This window comes from Condylura cristata, unplaced genomic scaffold (assembly GCF_000260355.1).
Source record: "Condylura cristata isolate star-nosed mole 26May11 unplaced genomic scaffold, ConCri1.0 scaffold00014, whole genome shotgun sequence".
In the NCBI taxonomy this organism is placed as follows: Eukaryota; Metazoa; Chordata; class Mammalia; order Eulipotyphla; family Talpidae; genus Condylura; species Condylura cristata.
In genome coordinates, this window is record NW_004567115.1 from 38,355,983 (window position 1) to 38,376,805 (window position 20,823).

The following is a 20,823-nucleotide window of genomic DNA, read 5'->3' on the forward strand; positions in this document are numbered from 1 at the left end:
GGCCCAGGGGCGGTGAGGGGATTCACCAGAGACAGAGTGGGGAGCAGAACAGGCAGATCAAGGAAGTACACTGCTGAGGGGAACAGCAGGCGGATCAGGAGAGGTCTGCCGCGCCATGTGGGTCACCTCCCGGGTCAGTGATCGAACTCGCACTGAAGTAGCTTTAGCCTCTTAGAGCTGTGCTTTAACCTACTGTGCCACCAGGGAGGGCTCTAAGAGTGCTTTTTTAACAGAAAAGTGAAAATGATTGCAAGTTATTTTAAATGCAAGTCACTTGATTATATATCTAGAAAAAATATTGAGTCTAATGTTTGATCTAGAGAAATTCTTTGCAGTCACCAAGAATTTATCATAAACTCACTGGAACCACAATATATCCCTTGAGATGTTCCTATAAACACTCTGCTGAGAGTATATTAATAAAAATATTACATTCCATATGGATTGGATATGTTTATCGACGAGTCAAGTAAAATAAATTTATGTAAGTCACCTGTTGAAGGCCTCTCTATTCATAAGTAGAAAATAATATAAAGATATTACATTTCTCTATGATAACTGAACTACTATGTAAGTGATAAAAGCTGAGGGCAAAACATTACACAGAGTTGAAATGCATCTTGAACCTTCATTAATCTTAATCTTCTCTATCAGTGAAGACTGTCACTCAGCGCTTAAGCTATAAAAATGTGGGGAATTTCATTTGGTGATTTGAATCATAAAGAATTACCCCCAATAACATTTACAATGGAATCACAGCCATAAAACATAGTAGTGTCTCTGGTAATTACTTACCACAGAAATATATTTCTATGAGTCAGAATTTATTATAATATGCGCTTTTGTTGAAAGTTTTCTTACGGTGGAAATCAAATTAAATTTGTAACTGCAGGGTAAATACACTTAGTCGTTTAGTAAATTTGCTGCCCTCTGCTGTTCAAACTTTTTTAAACTGTTTCCTCTACGTTTTTATACTCTTTAGCAAAACGAAGTACTATCCTTGAAAGCAGAGATCATAAAATTAAGAATAAACAATGTTAGTAAGTAGGAAAGATTAGACACAGCAAGATTTGAAAGAGTCAAATGTTAGTGTTTACGTGTGGAAGAAGTACTGTGTTGTATACAGAACAAAATTTTGGTGGAAATTCTCTCTAATATCAATTATCCCAGAAATGAGCACCAGCTGCACGATTCCATGAAATAGTTAAAGTGCTGAAGCTATTACTTTACTGGTAACTGAATTTTAAAAGACAATGTTTTAGTAATACCATTGTTTTAATTAGTATTTTGCACTACTGAATCAATGTAATTTGAGTCAAGCTTTAAAATTAAACAGAAAATAGTAAACTAACTACCAGGATAATTTATCTGTACAAATTTCACTGTTAATTCTGAAATATAAATCAAATACAGTATCGGCATAATGAAGAAAAAACACCTGAAGATTCCTGCATCAATTCCCATAGTGATTGTAGGATGTGCCCCATTACTGTGTAACAGTAAGGCAACACACATTTATAAGAAAAAGAAGATCCAGTAACTAACGGCAGAACGCCATTGCAGTCTTTTTTCCACGTGCTTGCTTGCTTACTATGTTGGTCCAGACTGGCGTTTGTGATACCACAAAGTAGTTGTACAAGCACCTGCCAATACTCAGCTTTCACCACTTAACATCCCATCAAAAGTCCTCCAGGTGGCAACATGTTCTTTATCATTAGAATTTTCACCTATTTGGGAGAACTTAGGCCTTTCACTTTTGATGATGATGTCATGATGTCTCAAACATTTCCATCACTATCTGTCACTACCCTTATGATTTCATAGACTATTGAAATAAAAAGTACATCTCTAAAAATTGCTGGATATAATTGATCATTAAATACTAGCCATGTATTAGTAACAAATCTACTGGGAATATAGTAAAGCAGTAAAGCACTGGATAAGCCAATGTCAGAGTTTAAATACAGCATATGTCAAAGCATCTGAATACAAATTGTAGAGCATTTCTTCCAAGGCAGAGATGTGGCTTTTCCAATAACTTTTCCTGAAGCTCCATTGAGAATTATAAGGGATTATAGGGATCTGTTTTGCAGGCAGTGAGTGTGTAATAGGCCTTCTGAAAAAACATTATCTCTGGCAATATCAATGGCTTTTAGGGAACTGGAGGTTTTGTTTTCTAATTTAAATACTACTGTCCAACTGCACCATATTGGTGTCTTATAATAAATTATCAAGTAATACTCCATATATAGTTCTTTAAGTATCCCTCTTTTTTTTAAAGATTTATTTATGCATACAGAGGTGGGGTACAGGCCAGAGGTGCGGAGGGTGAGGGGCATCACCAGAGACAGGGAAGGGAACAGAACAGGCAGGTTGACGAAGTACACTGCTGAGGGGAGCAGTGGGCGGATCAGGAGAGGTCTGCGCGCCATGTGGTCACCTCCCAGGTAGGGATCAAACTCATGTGTCAGTGGCTTTAGCTTCTTAGTACCGTGCTTTAACCCGCTGCACCACCAGGGAAGGCCTACAATGAGATTTTTATCCAGCACTCTCTCCCATACTTAGCCAGACAGTGAAATCCTTTGAGAGCCATTTCTCTAGATCTAGGTACACAGGGTAGCAGGTGATACTTAGGACAACTTATAAAACGTGAAGATTCTTTACTTCCTGAGTGGCTCTTCTCTTCAGTGAGCCGGATCATTCCTTAGTTATCCGGGAGTGTTTACTTTCCTGCCTCGTCTAAGGTGGGACATAAGGCACTGCCAGCTGGTGGCCTCTGGCTCCTTCTAGAACCTCTGTCTGATAAATCAGTGTGTCCTTCCCCCTGTCTTTCAGCCCCCTCTCCCACCAACTCCGACGCCTGTTCCACGGGAACCCGGCCGGAAAGCTTTTCCTACTTCACCTTGCAGAGAAGTAACTGGTAGCCCCTCCCCTCCGCCCAGGAGTGGCCTCCCCACACCAAGCCCTGGCACCCCGGCTCTCTCTCCCATCTGGGTGAGCTCCTTCCTGCTATAACGTTTGTGTTGCCCTTGGGGGAAGTTCTCCAGAGCTCAGAAGACAGCCCCGGCCATCTGCTGCCCCGTTCAGTTCTCTCTCACTGAGAGTCCAGATTCTTTTATTTTTTTAAGATTGATTGATTGATTGTGTATAAGAACCAACAGGCCCCTAACAGCCTCTGGCACCCCTCTCTTGCCACCCCCCTCACCACCTGGTATCTCCTCCCACCCCAGGCTCTCCATAGGCCCACATCTGAGCAAGTTGCCTGTAGACAGCAGTAAGAGGCTGGGGCTACAGAGGGCCGCAGCCTTGGGGTGACTCACCCTGAAGAGCTACTTGGTGACAGCTTTGCCATAGTTTATACATCAAGCTGAGGCGAAAACTAGAAGTGGTGGACAGTCACAAGTTACTTCACGACGTGTCGCCAAGTAGGGGCCTCATGGGCCACATGGTCCCATAGACTCTGTCATGTCGCCTATGTGTGTCCCCCACCGTGCCACACTCTCTAGTTTGTGTGATTACACTCTTGGCCTTCACGCAATGACAAAATGGCCTAACAAGGCGTTTCTCAAGGCATCTCCGTCGTCAAGTGACGTGTGACTGTAACTCGGGGGCGAAGGGGTGCCATTGAAGCTCATCTTCAGATCCTAATTTGACTCGTTGTACTTTACTCCCTGTGTCTCTCCTGCTGAGATTTGTTGGATGAGAGTTGATGCATGTCTACGTGCGAATGCGCGTGTGTGTTTTTCATACCACGCAGCGTTTCCCTCACTTTGCTCAGTGTGCCTTTTCCTTCCCTTTTCCTTCACATCTGCTCCAGACTGATCGCATAAATCCAGATGACATAGATTTAGAAAATGAGCCCTGGTATAAATTCTTTTCAGAACTGGAGTTTGGACGCCCGGTAAGTGAGGCTAGATTATTAATATAAGAAAACTAGGAGAATGTTGTTTGATTTATAAGACGTATCATTACCAGAAGAGATAGGAATCATTTAGAGAATACAAGTTATCTACACAAATTTAGGACAATTTACCCACATTCTCATCTGTACCAAATGCTTAATGTGCTCAGACATTTCCCACATAGATTTTTTTTCTAGCAACAAATCACACATTAGGATTATTTCATAGCCAGTTAATTGCAAATTTAAAATGTTGAGGTAGTTTTGTCCTAGAATATTCAGGCAAATTATGGCAGATTTATAGAAGATTTGTGTTTACTTACAGTCCCATTTCATATAGTTCAGTCAGAAGAACACTATGACATTTGTAATAATAATTCTAGCATTTTGACTCCTAGTGCTAAGGCACTCCAAACATGGAGAATACAATCACAATTTCATCTAGTCCTCACAGTGCCCCTCCAAGGAGAAACTGGGAGGTGATCATTCTCCCAGATAGTAATTAGCAACATCAAAAGTTAAACTTTGGACAATTGCATTCTAATATGCAGCCAGAATATTCCCACAACAAAGACCTCATCTATTGTTAAGCATATGAGGAAAAGAGAAACTAAGGAAATTGCCCTTGCCTTCTAGTCCCGCTCTGAAGCCACTGTAACATCTCTTATCTGCAAACCCCCATCACAGATAGACTTTATGACTACCACTTAGTCTGGGACAGAGTCAAGCCAACCATCAAATAACATTTTCCTTTATTTATTCAAGTTTTATTATGATTAGTGTTATCAACCAACATCAATACATTTGATGTGAACCTGTTTCATATTTTTATATTCCTCTCCTGTTTCTAAATTTTAAACTGCCCAGTTTTATTAAAGATCAGAGAATACAGTCTTTGATTTACCACATTGTATACTGATTCATATACTGATATTCTGACCATATGTATTGTAAACTAGGTGGTTATTGGTAGACCTCTTTGGCCATTGAAATGCAAAGGCGACTTGGTTTGATTCATTATCCTGTTGAACTAGATCAGAAGTGACTGTAAATTAATATAAACCACAGAATTTTTCCTAGGACGTCTATGCCCAAAAGGAGGACTGATGTCTCTAATTTAAACTGAAGTATTCACATACATGCAGTCACTCCTAAGAAAAACTTCTCTAGCTTTATTTGATATACATGTACGTTGTATTGTTGCTTAGACAGTTGATAGGGTCAATACCAATTTTTATTCTGAGCCTGAGTTATCAGCATCTTCTATAATCATTCTCAGCCACACATGGAAACTCACCAGCATGCTGTCCACTTGCTCTCGTAATGTTTCTTTAATGTAACTTGCATTCCTCTGTGGCCAGAGAGTAGGAGTGCTAATTTCAATTTGATGAAATGATTTTATAAATATACTAATCAAATCACTAGTAATTTTGCCCATTGCTTGAGAATATTTACAAACATTGCACTCTTCCTCCTAGTCTACCCCCATTTTGCTTCATTCATGTCACTCTTTATGTGTATCTGATGCTGTCAGCACTCAGTTTCTAACTGTGTCACCTTTTCCACATGTACATTCCTTGCTGCCATTGATTCTCCTCCATTCCATCTCTACACTTCTGCTTATGTGGTGCACCTACCTCCAGCCTCCTAAAAAGGCTCTGGACTATGTTCAAGATCATTCTCCTGGTGTTTCCAATGAGGTAAAAACAAATTACTCTTTTTCAGATTTCTGTCTAAGGAGCTGTTACTATGATTCTGAAGATATGTATATTACAACTCACTGTAGCAACTAAGCTGTAGTAACTAAGCTGTTTTTGAGAATCTCTCTTTTTATCATTGTTGTATCCAGTATCATCGCTTGAACATTAATTATACCGGTCACTGGCTCTTCTGAAGTGTTGGTGAAATATCAGTCCAACCATAATTTTCAGTTAAAAATGTTCAGCGCAATTCTGATATCCAGCCATGTGATCATCAAAAGCCAAAAGTAGAAGTCTTTGTTCGTAAATGAACCACCTGTTTTGATTAGAATAAGCAAAATACCCTGAGGAAGTTTCTCAGAGCCTTTTATCATCAAGCTTGAAAGGGCGGACAGTTTCGATTTTTAGATAAGTAGATGTTTATGCCCCACTGTTCATAAAATTTAGATTAATTCTTTCATTTTCCTAAGTGCAATTTGTGAATTTTATTATTAGGTAAAATCAAGCATAAGGCTGACCATTATGTGGCACCCATGTTACAAAAGCCCAACGCCACACCCTTGAACAGGTATTGCTAACTCTTCCCCATGCTATTCTCCACGCTGCCTCTGTAACCAGTTCCCCTGATGTAGGAGATGAAATATATTCGCCATTACTACTTAAGAATGTTCACTATGACCTCCTATGTTAAAATAAATAAGTAAATAAATGAGATTTTACAGAATTAGTCAAAGAAAATACCAAAAAGGGCAGAAACAATTCAGAGCCCAAATCCTTTTACCATGTTTTCAGCAAAGAAAAATTGTCTTAGAAAGCAGATTTAAGACTTACTAGAATAAATATCTTGTTATAAAAGTTTCCCTGTGGGAAGTCCTAGAAGCTAAGATGAGAGTAAAGTGAACAAACTGTATTTTTCACAGTAGTTTTTTCTGTGTTCCTAAGTAAATGCAAAGTGCTAAATATCTTCTTTTCATTGCAAAGTCTTAAACATGTGCAACTGGAAAGTAGACCTAGTAGGAAGCTTATGCTGCAGGTAGTACTATTGACACACGGTGGCAACAACTGGAATTACAGGTAGAATCTCAAGAGGAAGAATCCATTGCAATTCCAATTTTTTTCCCTAAAATATGTTGCAGAGTATATGTTAAAATAGAGAAGTAAAAGTTTTAAAAAGTAATCCAGATATGTATGTTATATTAAAATCAAAATAAAGCAATTAAGAACATTCTGGGTATATTGTATTCAGTCATTTCTAAAAATGCAGAAATATAATCTCAAGAAAATCAAATACCGCAACTAATCCTATTCTTATGTTATGCTAGCTTCACATCTGAAGAAGGGTATCATTACAACATATGAGCAATCCAGTAATTTACATTGGCATTCAATTTGGTCAAATATTTCTCTGTGATATTTTGGTCTGTTATTGCTAGGATGTTTTTAAGCTCACTGGCTCACTGAAATTAGACATGGCCATATGCCAATCAATCATTTCTTTTTTCAAGAAAAGAAGAATCCAACAATTCTAAGAAATATGCCCAAAACACATGGCAAGATGGTGGCAAATTAAAAAATAAGAGAGTTCTTTTACCTTCACTTCAGTGTTTTTCTCCCTACCCCATACCTTTAGATCTTCTAAGAGATTTATTTAGAGCAGAAACAAACTATTTACTTGATACTATTGTTTGTTAACTATTGATTTCTATGAAATGAGTGCCTATAATTAATATTATATAATAATTCTTATGTATTTAAACAATAGAATCTTACCTTGACACATTCTATTATACTATGGTGATTTGCCATAACACATAGGAGTGAGAGGGAGTGTTGTGTGATTCTAATGGCACATCCAGAAGGCTATAATTAATGTGTTTTTTCAAAGTAAAATGTATTATGTAAGTAAGTTACATGGTTCTGTTATTAATAACCTTATGTTAAACATTTCTATTCAAATTTGTGATTGATTAGACATTACTTAGCCACTACTTATGAAGTGCCTAGGATATGCAGCAAATAACAGTTTTAAGCTATTAATATAACTGAGAAGCTGTTATTAATGAAAATCAGTTAATGACCTTTAAGCAGTTTAATCAACCGATCACATGACAGAATGAGTGATTCAATGCCTATGCTCTCTTAAAATGGCCTTCTTTTTAGGCCAAATTAAAATAATTATTACACTTAAAAACTCAGTAAATCATAGTAAGGAAAATAGCTCACCTCTTTCTAGAGACAATTTCCATTTCAGGATGAGTACAAATCATGAAATTATCATACATATTTTTCTCTTACTCATCCTGCCAGAATTTTTACTGTGTCCTTATGATTTATTATTGACCCTTCTCCTCTGATTACACATAAAATCACAAGCTAGTTTCATTTTATTTTGGATTCTGGAGACCAGCACCAGAGGAATAACTGTAGTCATAACCTAATTCTAATATATCATTAAGCTGCCAATGTAGACTTCACTTCATATACTGTGTACTATTTCATATTACATATTGTTTATGTTTATCACATGCCGATAGTTCAAATTTTCTGATCACTCCAGACCTGTTTTAAGAGTGTTCTGAAATTGAGTCTTTTTGCTGTTCCACTGTGCTTTGTCCTTGGGGTGGGCACCAGCTGTGACCAGCACAGACGTCAGTGCTCTGAGTCTTTTTGCATTGCTCCCATGTAAACATTAAATTAGTATTTTTAAACTGCAAGTAGTTATCAGATTTTGTCTGTTTCATTTTTACTTTTCAGGCTCATAGGCAGATTTTTTTTTCTAATTTTATATTTGTTGAGAACTTAGCAATTAAATATTTTCAAGAAACTAAAAACATTAGAAAGTCCTTTTTTGTTTTTGTTGTTGTCTAAAAGGGATGGGGTGTCTCCCTTTGCAGAGAGATATTTTCTGGGAAAGATTCCATTCTCACTCAGTGAGAGAGAATTATGTGAAAATAATAGTTCATAGAAGCAATTTTAGTCAGGAATAAGGAACCTTGTAAGTCTGATTGATATGAAGAATCTCAAAATTATATGCTGATGTTTTCATTAGTTAGTTGTAAATTGCTAGTAATTTACAAATAGAAAAATAGAGTTATAGGTATATGGCTTTTGACGTATGGTTTAATGTGCAAAATAAGTTTTTGATAGTCTGGTCAATATATTTCTGTGTGATAGCAACTTAAAATTTGTCAAGTCTTACCTTCTGGATAACATTTTTAAACTTTTATACAGAGAGACCTCTTAGACTAGACTTTCAGTTCTTCAATAGTCCAAAACTTATTTGAAATAGAGAACTGGTCATCAGCCAAAGCAAGGACACACAGATATACTTGATATTTATTTCGCTATATGAAGACTTCATACTTCAGTACTTTCACCTTCTCTGTCAATTTAAGTATTCAAGAGAATATAAAGTGTCTTGAGTACACTGATCCTCTCATGCCTTTTAAATAGTTCAGCAGGTATGTCATTAGATGACCATGGAAAGAGAAAAGAATCATATCTAACATTTTGGCTTCATAGCTCTTTCACTGTACCCACCAGAATGAAGGAGTATAAAACTGTATATAATGAGCACTTGGGATTATTATTCAATTTGTATCATCTATTTTCTTTGTTCCTACAGCTTTGGATAGCTGAGAGGTAATTTTCTGAGGAAAATACTAAATGTACACTTTATTTAAAATTTATACTTTGGTGCTTTAGAAGATTTAGTTTAAACTAACACTGAACTTAACTAATTTAAAAGATATAAGTCTTTATCTTTATACTGACTTAAGTAATGATTACACTTAAAAACTCAGTAACAGCAGTTTAACTTCAAACCAAATTCTATAGTTTTTACTAAATGATGTGTTTGTGTTGAGTGATGAAAGGTACCTTAGGTTCCGCTTAAATTTTGTTTTAAAGATAACCTCTGGCAACCCACCGAAAATATGTTTAAGGGGTTTATGTTTTGTTAGGTTTGAATAATAACTACAGATATATTTAAAACACCAAACAATTCCTTCATATAGAAATCTCTCTTTATAGTCAATTTCCAACATGCAGAAGGGGCACTGACTTTCTTTCCCAATGGGCAGTGTTGGGGTGTGCATGACAACTTCAGTGACACACGGAAGCCAGGTGCTGTAAAACAGAAGAGAAAGTCAATTCAAGGAAAGTAGAAATCTGGTTGCAGGATTACTCTTTGAGAAGACATTTTCTATGATCATAAGTAACATCTTAACCTCAATTTTTATCATATTCTTTTTAGGGTACCTATTTTAATGTCCACAGACAAATGAAATTTTGCCATGGTGAAAATTCTCATGGACTCTTACTCTATCTTAACAGGCCTCCTTGTATCAATCCTCTGTAGACAGAAGCTTGGAAAGGCCAACTAGGTAAGAATCTCATTATATGATGCAGTTAGAATATTCTATACACTGGTTGCTTTTTCGATGATGACACTAACTAGTAAAGCAATAATGAAAAATTAGATTATCACTTATTTTTAAGCACATACTTGACCTGAAGTTACTTTTCTCTTTTTTCAGCATAATTTTATAGGAGCAGATTCAAGAATGTATGCAAATTAAGTGATATTATTCTGAATTTCTTTACAGCCTAAGAATTATTTTTGCCCTTTCAACCTCCTCGATATTCCTTCTTTTACTCTAGATGAAGATTATAAGCATCTAATTTTTAATATTCTTACATGGCACATATGCTAATATTAAAATAAATTATTAAAAACTATAAATTATGTGCTACACAATTTTTATTATACTCTAACCAAACAAATTAAAAATACTGTTATTAATAAAAAATAAGGATTTACTATATACCAGGTATTCTAAGTTATGATATAAACATACTCATGAGTTACATACTCTTTTCCAGTTTTGCCTCTGTGCAAATGGAAACTTGGACTCCATAACTTTAAAGTTACACAGCTGGCAAAAAGCAGTGACCCAGAAAAACTGAATGAAAATAGCTTGTATCCAGCCACTAGGCCTTAATTCCCTAAGAATCAGCCAGGTTAAGTTCTGTTCAGAGGCTTTAAATATCACACTTAAAAATGTTGCAGAAATTCAGATGCAGCCAATAGCAGTGTGAACAATGCAAACTCCCAATCGCACCATGCCTTCAATAAGAGCATTGTTTTTCTATAGATTTGCTTTTCGATACGTTTCTATCAACCTAGCAATAGACTTTGGAAATTGGGCCTTCCATCATGAATGCCCTCCAATGGCATATTATCACTAAAAATGTGACACCCTCTTTTATCATTTACATCTATGTATGCACTGAAGTGTTTGAATTTTAAAGCATCAAACTGGCCTGAGGATTGGGGTAGAGACACACAGTCCCCTCAAATGACAAGATAGTGAAGCAAAAGGAGAAAACAGGGCCTCTCCTTTATAAGACAATTCTAAGTCCTAGCTCCACCTTCATGTTTGCAAAGCATTTGCAAATGCTATTTTCCACCTATAAAACAGAGGTAGTAGTGCATGGTCCACATAAATGTGCTTTGCGGTCAAGGGGAGACAGCCATGTCAGTAACAGCTATAATACTGCTGGCTCTCACAGCTGGTGCTGCTGTGCTTACTGATGTGAATTTATCTAGTGATTTCACAGCATGTGTGGTGTTTCTTTATTGACTAATATTTGTCTTTAACAAGACAATACTCAAGCCAGAATTGTGAAACTCTCTGCCGTTATATACTATTGACAACATTTTTCTACAACTGGGAAGGAATCTTTTTGCTGACCTGACTATTATTAATTTATTATTTCAATAGAAAATGTTGGAATTCTCATGTAAGCTTTTAAAATTCAATTAAATTACTATGGAAAGTCATAGGGAATTTTGAGCTAAATAATCCATGCCCACCATGCATTTTCCTTGTATTCAATCCTTTCCTCCATCTTAGCATGTATTTATTCATGTTCTCTGAATTATTCTTTATAGAAAAACATTAATAACATAAATCATAACACTGAACTGTCAGTCACAGCATGTTACACTAATAGAAATTTCACTTTAAAAAGATGATTTTAAACTTGTTACACAAATCTGCACATGAATAGCTACTAGCAGCTTTATATAAGAGAACCTTCAATAGCTGAATAAAATGGGCTAAACTGGAGTATAGACCATAAAATAAAATAATATTCAACAATAGAAACAAGCTATCAAACCATAAATAAAATGTGAAGGAAACTTAAAAGCATAAGGTTAAATGAAAGAAACCAAACTGAAAAGATTATTTACTCTATGATTCCAACTATTGAACATTCTAGAAAAAGTCAAATGAGAGACAGTAAAATATCAGTGGTTGCCTGGAATTTGGAGAAAGATGAAGTCATAGAACTCAGGAGGGTTTAAGGCAGTAAAACTCTTCTATATGTCACAGTAATGATGGACACATGTCATTATACATTTGTCTAAACTCATAGGATGTTCAACACAAAACATGAAACCAATCTAAACCATGGATTTTAATTACCTTTAATAACATTGTATCAATATTGTTCATCGATTGTACCAAATGCACCACTAGAGAATGTCCATAAAAACAGGACTTTAGTGCCAGGGGAATGGAGTAAATCGCACCCTCTGTACTTTCCAATCAATTTTTCTGTAAGCTCTAAAATATGATTAATTTCTGAAGTGTTTATAAAGAATTAATCTTCATCTTAAGTAATGATTCTTATATATGCAGTTGAGGATGTGGAGAATAAGAGTTATACCTCTTACAAACGTAATACATAATGCAATAGTCCTCAGCTGCATAAAAAATATAATGAAATTCTGCCATTTATGAAACATGGGTGTACCTAGAGGACAATTATGCCAAGTGAAATAAATCAGACACAGAAAGAGAGGGACTATAAAGAAACAAGCAAATGAACAAATAAAACAAAACAAAAGCAAACTTCTGGACTACGAGAACAAAATGGTGATTACCGGAAGGGGCAGAGGAAGTGACTCAGGTAACGATGCTCAGCTGTAAGATGGTACAGTGACTTTTGGTGGCCATCATAAGGTTCCATATACAGATGTCAAATTACAGTGCTGAGACCTGAAAGCAGTGTAATGTTTTCAACCAATATTACTTCAATAACAAAAACACACGAAACAAGTAAGAGGTATACCATTGACACGATGCACCAGTCTTTCCTCTAGTTCCAGCCAAACTCATGCTGTTCCTTCTTGCAGCTCTGCAAGTATGGCCAGTGACTTTCGGAAGAGGAGGAAGAGCGAGCCTGCAGTGGGGCCCCCCAGGGGCCTGGGGGACCCGAGTGCAAACAGGACCAGCCCCAGCCGAGCAGACCTCCCGGGATCCAGCGCTACCCTGGCCAAGTCTTTCGTTGGGTCTTCCCCTTCTTCCCCCTCACGAGCAAAAGGTGAGCAACAGCCAGGTGAAGTGTAAACAGTTTTCAAATGTCACTTTTAACCTAGAGTTATCGTTACCCCAAGACAGCATCTGAATACAGTGACTTCAACAAAATATGGGTTCAGAAAGGTACCTTTCTTCCAATCTAGACTAAATAATCAGGTGGTGAGCCATTTGGGTGGTGTAAAGAACTCTATCGTCATTAATATGTTGTCCCCTAAAATAGATCATTTGTATTGTTTCAACAAATGTAAAGTATCAAAAAGTTTATTGTCAAGCTATTATAAGACCGTATTTATAAACATTTACATATCATTAAAATTCTCTGTTACAATAATACAGCTAGCAAAATTAATCACATTCATGGACTAGGAAACAAAAGGGAACCTGTGGAATAAAAACCATATGCTTTCCATATACTTTATATGTAATTATAATCTGAAACCAATTCATTCTTCCTATGATGGGATGGACCATGTTACAGCCAGCATGTGGGTATTTACTGTATTTGTGCATAGTGATCAAAAATATAATGTAACAGATTAAAGAAATGGCTGTAATAGATTAGTAATAGAAATGACAATAGTAATTCTATTCCTTTATGCCAACAAATATTTGAAGGTAACAAACAGAGCTGGAGTGCCATTGATTCATTGTGCTAGGGTACCAGCTGAAAGTTTAGAAGATTCTGACCAAATCAGATACTTTTTTATCCTAGGGAGTGTTAAGTCAACTTCTTTTCTCAAATATCTCTCTCACTAATATGCTTATCAATTGTTGAAGACTTGGGAAGGATTGTAAGCAGGAGATATTTTCCTCCACTGTTTATTTCTGAGAAGAAAATATCCAGTAAGATGTCATTTGGCCTCTCATTTATTAGTTAACTAACATAAAAGAATATTTTCCTATATATTTCAAGTGGAAGTTAACTTTAGCTTTCTATTACCAGATTGCAAATGACTATTTTAAAGGCCCTCCACAGGAAGAATGCATTTATTTCTAGTGACCTTTTCACATGGTAGCATTTATCCTTATGAAAACAACTGACCTATTAAGAAGGAGAAGAAAGAACAGTTGAAGAAGCAAATTACTTTGTTTAAAGAAAAGCTAGCAATTTTCTTCTTGAAAAAATAAAAATAATAGTTCATAGCATTTTGATGTTTGCCATTTTGTACTTTGTCTTACAGTTTTTCCTATATAATGCACATGAAATATTATGTGATATCATTATGGGAATGTTAATCAAATATAAATGTATGAGCTATTCTTTGTTATAAAGCCTGAGCCTACTTAGTTGATTAGATCTGTAATACGTTGGGCATTCTTTGTTCAACTTTTAACTTGACAGGTAAACATGCATTTAAAAGGTATGTTTCTGGAATATCATATTTACAGAAAGATATATGAACGGTGCATAGAAATAAGCATAGCGGCTCTGCCTTTATATTACAATACAGCCACGGTTTACTTTATATACATGGTTTTGTTAACTCTCATATCTTCAGCACTGTGTTGATTGAAAAGTAATATTGATTGGAAAATAAAGTATTGCCTTGCTTTAAAGTTAGACTTTTCTCTCTAAAGTTGAAGCTACACCTAAAAATCAGTGTCTAGATTGAGTGTCACTAACTGCTTTCTCTTTGCTTTACTGTCTTGCTCTCCTCTTTGTGAACCTTTTAACTTCTCCACATGTCTCTCTTCCACCACGCTGCTCTGGATTAAAGGTGGGGGTGATAGCAAAACGTGCCCACCCCTTTGCGGTTACTCAGGGCTCACCGGTAACCCCTCTTCTGAGTTAGACTGCTGTAACGCGTACAGACGGCACCTGGACGTCCCTCGGGACTCGCCTAGGGCCATTTCTTTCAAAAACGGCTGGCAAATGGCCCGGCAAAATGCAGAGATCTGGAGTAGCACAGAAGAAACCGTTTCCCCCAAAATCAAATCCCGAAGCTGTGATGATCTCCTGAATGAGGACTGCGACAGCTTCCCCGACCCCAAAATCAAGTCAGAAAGTATGGGCTCCCTGTTATGTGAAGAGGACACCAAGGAGGGCTGCGCCCTAAACTGGGCATCCCCCTACATCCAGGAGGGCCGTGGTAATGGCAGGTCAAGGCTGCGACACAGGTCAGCTCATGACACCCCGGGGTTCCTAAAAATGTATAAGAAAATGCACCGCATCAACCGGAAGGATTTGATGAACCCGGAGGTGATCTGCTCCGTGAAGTCGAGGATCATGCAGTATGAAATGGAGCAACACAATGATCTTCTGCAGGGCTGGAGCCAGTTGTCTGCGGAGGAGGTGCCCAGGGACATGGTACCCACCCGCATCTCTGAATTTGAGAAGTTGATTCAGAAGTCCAAGTCCATGCCCAATTTAGGAGATGAGATGCTGTCTCCCATTACCCTGGAACCACAGCAGAATGGCTTGTATCCCCAAAGACGATTTTCCATTGAGTCTTTGCTGGAAGAAGAGACTCAGAGTAGACACCCTTCTCAGGTACAACGAAGCTACAGGCCTAAAACCCTGGTGCCGATTCACATCGAAGTCACCAGCGAGGAGCAGCCGAGAGCTCACGTGGAGTTTTCCGACAGCGACCAAGACGGGGTCGTGTCGGACCACAGCGACTACATTCACGTAGAGGGCTCGTCCTTCTGCAGCGAGAGCGATTTTGATCACTACTCTTTCACATCCTCTGAAAGTTTTTATGGGTCCAGCCACCATCACCACCATCATCACCACCATCACCGGCATCTTGTGAGCTCCTGCAAAGGCAGGTGCCCAGCGTCCTATACTCGGTTTACCACGATGTTGAAACATGAAAGAGCTAAGCATGAGAGCCCCGAGGTGCCCCGACGGCGAAACCTGGACCCTGGCCTTTCTAAGCTTGCGTTTTTAGTCAGCCCCGTGCCTTTCCGGAGGAAAAAAAGTTCAACTCCAAAAAAACAGACTGAAAAGGCAAAGTGTAAAACGTCCGTGTTTGAGGCTCTGGACTCTGCCCTGAAAGACATCTGTGACCAGATCAAAGCTGAGAAGAGAAGGGGAAGCTTGCCAGACAACAGCATATTACATCGTCTTATCAGTGAACTGTTGCCAGAAGTTCCTGAAAGGAATTCATCCCTTAAAGCTCTGAAAACGAGCCCCATGCACCAGCCTTTCCACCAACTGCCTCAAGATGGTGCTATTCACTGTCCATTGTACCAGAACGATTTGGGGAGAATGCCTCCTAGTGCCTCTTTCCAAGACGTAGACTCCATCACCAGCTACCACCACCAAGACCAGGAGTGTGGTCTGGGTCTCCAAGGTGGACCAACTTTTCTTTCTTTCTCCTTGTGACTCAGATACTCACCCTCTCCAGCTCATTCATTTTTCCATCCCGTCATCTCATCTTTCCTGAGCTAGGAGCCTCTTGGCATCACTATGTGTTGGGAAGCAGACGCTTGTCATGCAGATATGTCTTATTGAACCGTTTCTATTTTGTCCATGTGCTCTTTGGACTGGATGTGTGGCTTAAAGTGATTAATTCACAAAAATTGACTCACTCCACATTGAAAGGGACAACCACTTGGTAGCTTAATATTAGGATTGTAACATCCTAATACAATCCTAATATCAAATAACATCAAATAACACATCAAATATTTTACTAATTTAGAAAAATTTCAACACAGAAACCAGTATCCGTAAGAGACTGACAACTTTGCATTTGTACTTTTTGTTGTTGTTTTATAATGAATCAAGACCCATCATTCAACCAGTTGCCTTTTTCTTGACTTTTATATTAACTTTAAAGTTGCACACTCAATAAATAATGTGCTCACATTCTATGGAGATTCTACATCAAAACATTCAGGAAGCAAAACTGAAATACACAGCATAATAATTGATGAGTGAGTGAAAATAAAAGAGTAAAACAGAGTTTAGTAACTTTCTCCACTTAAAGGACACAGCTGGGATAAAATTTTTGTGAATATGTCTTTAAGCTATATATACATAAGTCTCAATACTATCACTCCATATATTCATTTTCTTTCTTTCCATTCCTTTCCTTCTACTTCTGCTAAAATAATCCTGTGACAGCATTTAGACTATTAGAATTCACCACTCACTGAGCTAGAGGGATGCATGGTGTAACTGACGATTCCTCTTGTATAAACAGACCTTTCTCCCTGATAGTCTAAGAAGCCTTTAAAAGTCAAAACTTTAAATAACATTTTCATTTTATGGATTGGCATTTTTAATTTTTTTGTAAATTGATTTATCTTTAATGTTTCTTTTTATTCAATATATCTAAATTTACTAAAGGAATAAGAGAAAGAATATACAAATTTGACCACCTTATGTTCACAAAATGCTATAATATGGACTACTGGAATAGTTTTAACCTCTAGCTGCACTTCTACATATAAACCTGTAGAGTATAAGTTACTATTAAAGAATACTAAGCTATCATAATTTTGAAATATAATGATTTGTACTTGATTTTAAGGGGAGCAAGAAATTTTACATTTCCTAAGCAGTTTAATAACTGATATAATATCTTCTGTTAAGAGAAATTTTATCTTTTTATTTCTTGAAATAAATGTTTGCTTTCTGATAAAGCAGCTGAGCACAAGGCAGACCATAATCAAAGACCAATTAAACCCACATCGTAAAACTCGAGAGTGCCTGAGAGTGAGTCAGAGAGCAAAGAGGACAATGGATCTGACCACAGTCCTGTCATCCTCATGAGGGACCTTTGTGTCTTCCCTTATCATCACTACATTCTATAATTGTGGCTACTATACATTGTTGCAATTTTCAAATCCTCACTATATCTATAAGCCTTCTAGTAGTGTTTATAAATTGGAAACAAAATGAATAGAAGTAAAAAGTGTTTTTAAAAATCCTTCAGATGAGAAATACCTGCAGCTATGAACTGTCTACCCCAAAATGCTGCAGTTCAATTACATTGGCGATGGAACAATTATATTGATTATATACCATTATAATACTTCTGCAAGCTCAGATATTTTCCCTTTTGAAATAGTCTTTGTGTGTCTTATATCGTGACTTTATGGTTACCTGTGTGTTTTCCATTGTGGTGTCTCCAAGTCTGAGGGTGAAAATCGTTGCTACCAGGAGAAATGGTTAAACCAGCCTGTTTGTAATTAAGTAGATATTCACTCTGCCCTTTTTTTTTTTCCAACAGGCCACGAATCCCCAAGAAGTTATTCATCATCCACTTTGACTGACTTGGGGAGAAGTACACCAAGGGAAAGAAGAGGAACTCCAGAAAAAGAGGTAGTTCATTTAAGAGCATTTGGATCTTTTTAAAAAGCGTACTTGACAACGAATATACTAGCCAAATTTATGTCCAAACTGGTAAAGAAATCAGATTAAAAACCTTGAAATGACAACAAAGAAACTAAAACACTTTCCCTTGAAGCCTGAGCCAAGGAAGAAGGGGTGTGCATGCTAGTCCTGGCTGGGCTCTGCCTGGCCTGTGGCCAGTGCTGGAAGCGAGGCCACTGAGTCTTGACCCGAGGCCCATGACTTAACAGTGTGACCGAAAAGAGTTTTGGGCTGGAGGAAAGAGGCTTCCCATGCACAAACTCCCAGCCCAGTGATGCCGGGGAGAAGCCTCTATCAACAGTGTTGCAAGTCAATACAGATTCTACAAAACTAATTTCTGCTGACCTGCTTTTGTTGGAGAAGATCCTTGAAAACACCATTGTTGGAAGAATCGCCTACCAACTGGCTCTTTGTCCAGGCCCGAGCCAGGCCCAGAGCCCTGGCTCGCCCTATCTTAGAGACATGAAGGTTGGGCCCAAACTGGCTTGGACCGGCAGACCCCCCCATGAGCGTCTATGCAGTTGTCTGAGATTGCTGGGTGCCTGCAAGACCCCACAGAATGCAGGAATGGTCCAGGTTGCCTAAAGTTCACCAGAGTATTGGAGAAAGAGAGTGGGATAGATGGATTATTTGGAAGAGATGGAGGAGCTAATTATAGCATCTCCATATAGATATGTGGGCTCCAGAGTTTGATGGTGGGCATGTATCATGACTAACAGGTAAAAGGTGATTCACTGTGTGCTGAAGAATTCCTGGGGCCTCCCTGGTGGTACAAAGGGTTAAGTCTTAGCACCATGAAGCTATCACCAACCACTGCAGCAAAAGTTCAATCCCCACCCAGGGAGCTGACCCACATGGCCCCGCAGGCCTCTCCTATCTCACCTGCTGCTTCCTCAGCAGTGTATTTCCGTCAGTCCACCTGTTCTGCTCCCCACTCTGTCTCTGGTGCATCCTTTCACTTCCCTCCCCTATGCCTCTGGCCTATACCCCAGCTCTTGTATGAATAAATAAAGAAAATAAATGTTTGGGGGAAAAAAAGAATTCCTGAATCCTCCAAGGAATAAAAAATGACCACACATTATCTTGTTAGCTGTAAATCAATACTTGAGCTAATATTTCTTTGATAATATGTCAATAAATGTTTGGTAAAAGGGATGATTGCTCCCTTTGTGACTTTTTCTAACCCTTTTATTATGATTCAGAAGGAGTTATGTCCATACATGGGTTAGAATGATTTACCATCCACAACTATCCCAGGAAAAGCCTTGTGTGCAATCAAAATTATAGCTACAATAGAATTCACTGCAGGAATCTAATCCCCCATTATGGCATACATTAACTGTAGTTCCTGAGATGAAATATGATATTCAATAGTTTAGATAAATGTTGCCTATTGTAATCCAATTAGAGATTAAATATCTAAATGATAAGTGAATCAATTTGTTTATAAATTGCATATCAGATGTACACTGTATAATTATCCTATGAGATTTCTCATTAATTCACATGAATTTCTCATTAATTCACATGAATCTGCTTTCCTGCAGGAAACACAACTCTTTAAATTAATCTTTCCCCTTTGTTTCTAGAAATTGCCTGCAAAAGCTGTTTACGATTTTAAGGCTCAGACTTCTAAGTAAGTAAATAAGTGTTCATTATGTGACTTAAGCTAGCTTTTAGTACTTTAGTAATACTTTAAAGCTAAATATTTCAATAGAATATGTTGCAAATAAGTACTAACTTTCCATTCAACAACCTACTGTGATTAAATAGTTATTTCAGAACTAATTGGATGGGGCAATTTTATTTTGAGTTTAGTTAAGAAACATGGAGTTTTTATTGAGCTTGCACTAAGCATGTCAAAGCAATATGGGCTAGAAAGGAAAAGCTAAAAAGTTAAGAATAACTTTGTTTCTGAATATTTGTGTCAATAATGAAAGAAAAATAAATTAGGGAATAATTAACACTAACCAGGAGAACTTGATTACATTTACTTGTCCAACATATCAAGGTTTTGTATGTGGAATTGATAACTGGGTTTGTGTACAAAGATTCCTGGAATAAAAGCCTCTGTCTTTATACTCAAAGCTTGATGATTCCGAGCGAAGTTCTATCCTATAGTCTTTTGAGAATGGTGTTTCCTTGCCCCTGTGTTGTGATACGTATTTTAATATACAGATGAAAAATTTAATCTTTTTCTGTAGGAGATGTTCATCAGATAGGCATGTCGTTGAAGAATACATGAATAGGTTGTCATATTCTAGGCAATGCACACAGACCTCATTTAAGAATCTTTGGCTTTGAGAGTTCAATACATTGAGTTATCAGCATTAAATTACACTGTGTGCTTACACTGAATATCTTTTTATTATATTTATTACATATATTATTTATATATATAAAATAACCAAATTTTTTTATTCATAGAAAATGCATATTGTATGTATTACTAGTTCTAGAACATCTCTTTGGCAGGACAGATAAAAAAAATACTTAGAATTTGGC

General features: G+C 37.4%; 1 protein-coding gene across 8 annotated transcripts in view; it reads left to right on the forward strand.

Annotated features, from left to right (window-relative positions):
• The window catches only part of SORBS2 (sorbin and SH3 domain containing 2), a 194,678-nt gene that overhangs the window by 149,049 nt on the left and 24,806 nt on the right, over positions 1–20,823 (forward strand). For 2 of the 8 annotated variants that reach the window (XM_012724885.1, XM_012724888.1), the window contains 6 exons: positions 2,836–2,994; positions 5,545–5,601; positions 9,937–9,986; positions 12,809–12,996; positions 18,176–18,267; positions 19,908–19,954. In XM_012724885.1, coding sequence (XP_012580339.1) covers positions 2,836–2,994; positions 5,545–5,601; positions 9,937–9,986; positions 12,809–12,996; positions 18,176–18,267; positions 19,908–19,954 — 593 coding nt within the window. Of the gene's footprint in view, positions 1–2,835; positions 2,995–3,817; positions 3,902–5,544; positions 5,602–9,936; positions 9,987–12,808; positions 12,997–14,710; positions 16,289–18,175; positions 18,268–19,907; positions 19,955–20,823 lie in introns of all 8 variants that reach the window. The other 6 variants (XM_012724883.1, XM_004682360.2, XM_012724887.1 and 3 more) reach the window with 4 other exon arrangements.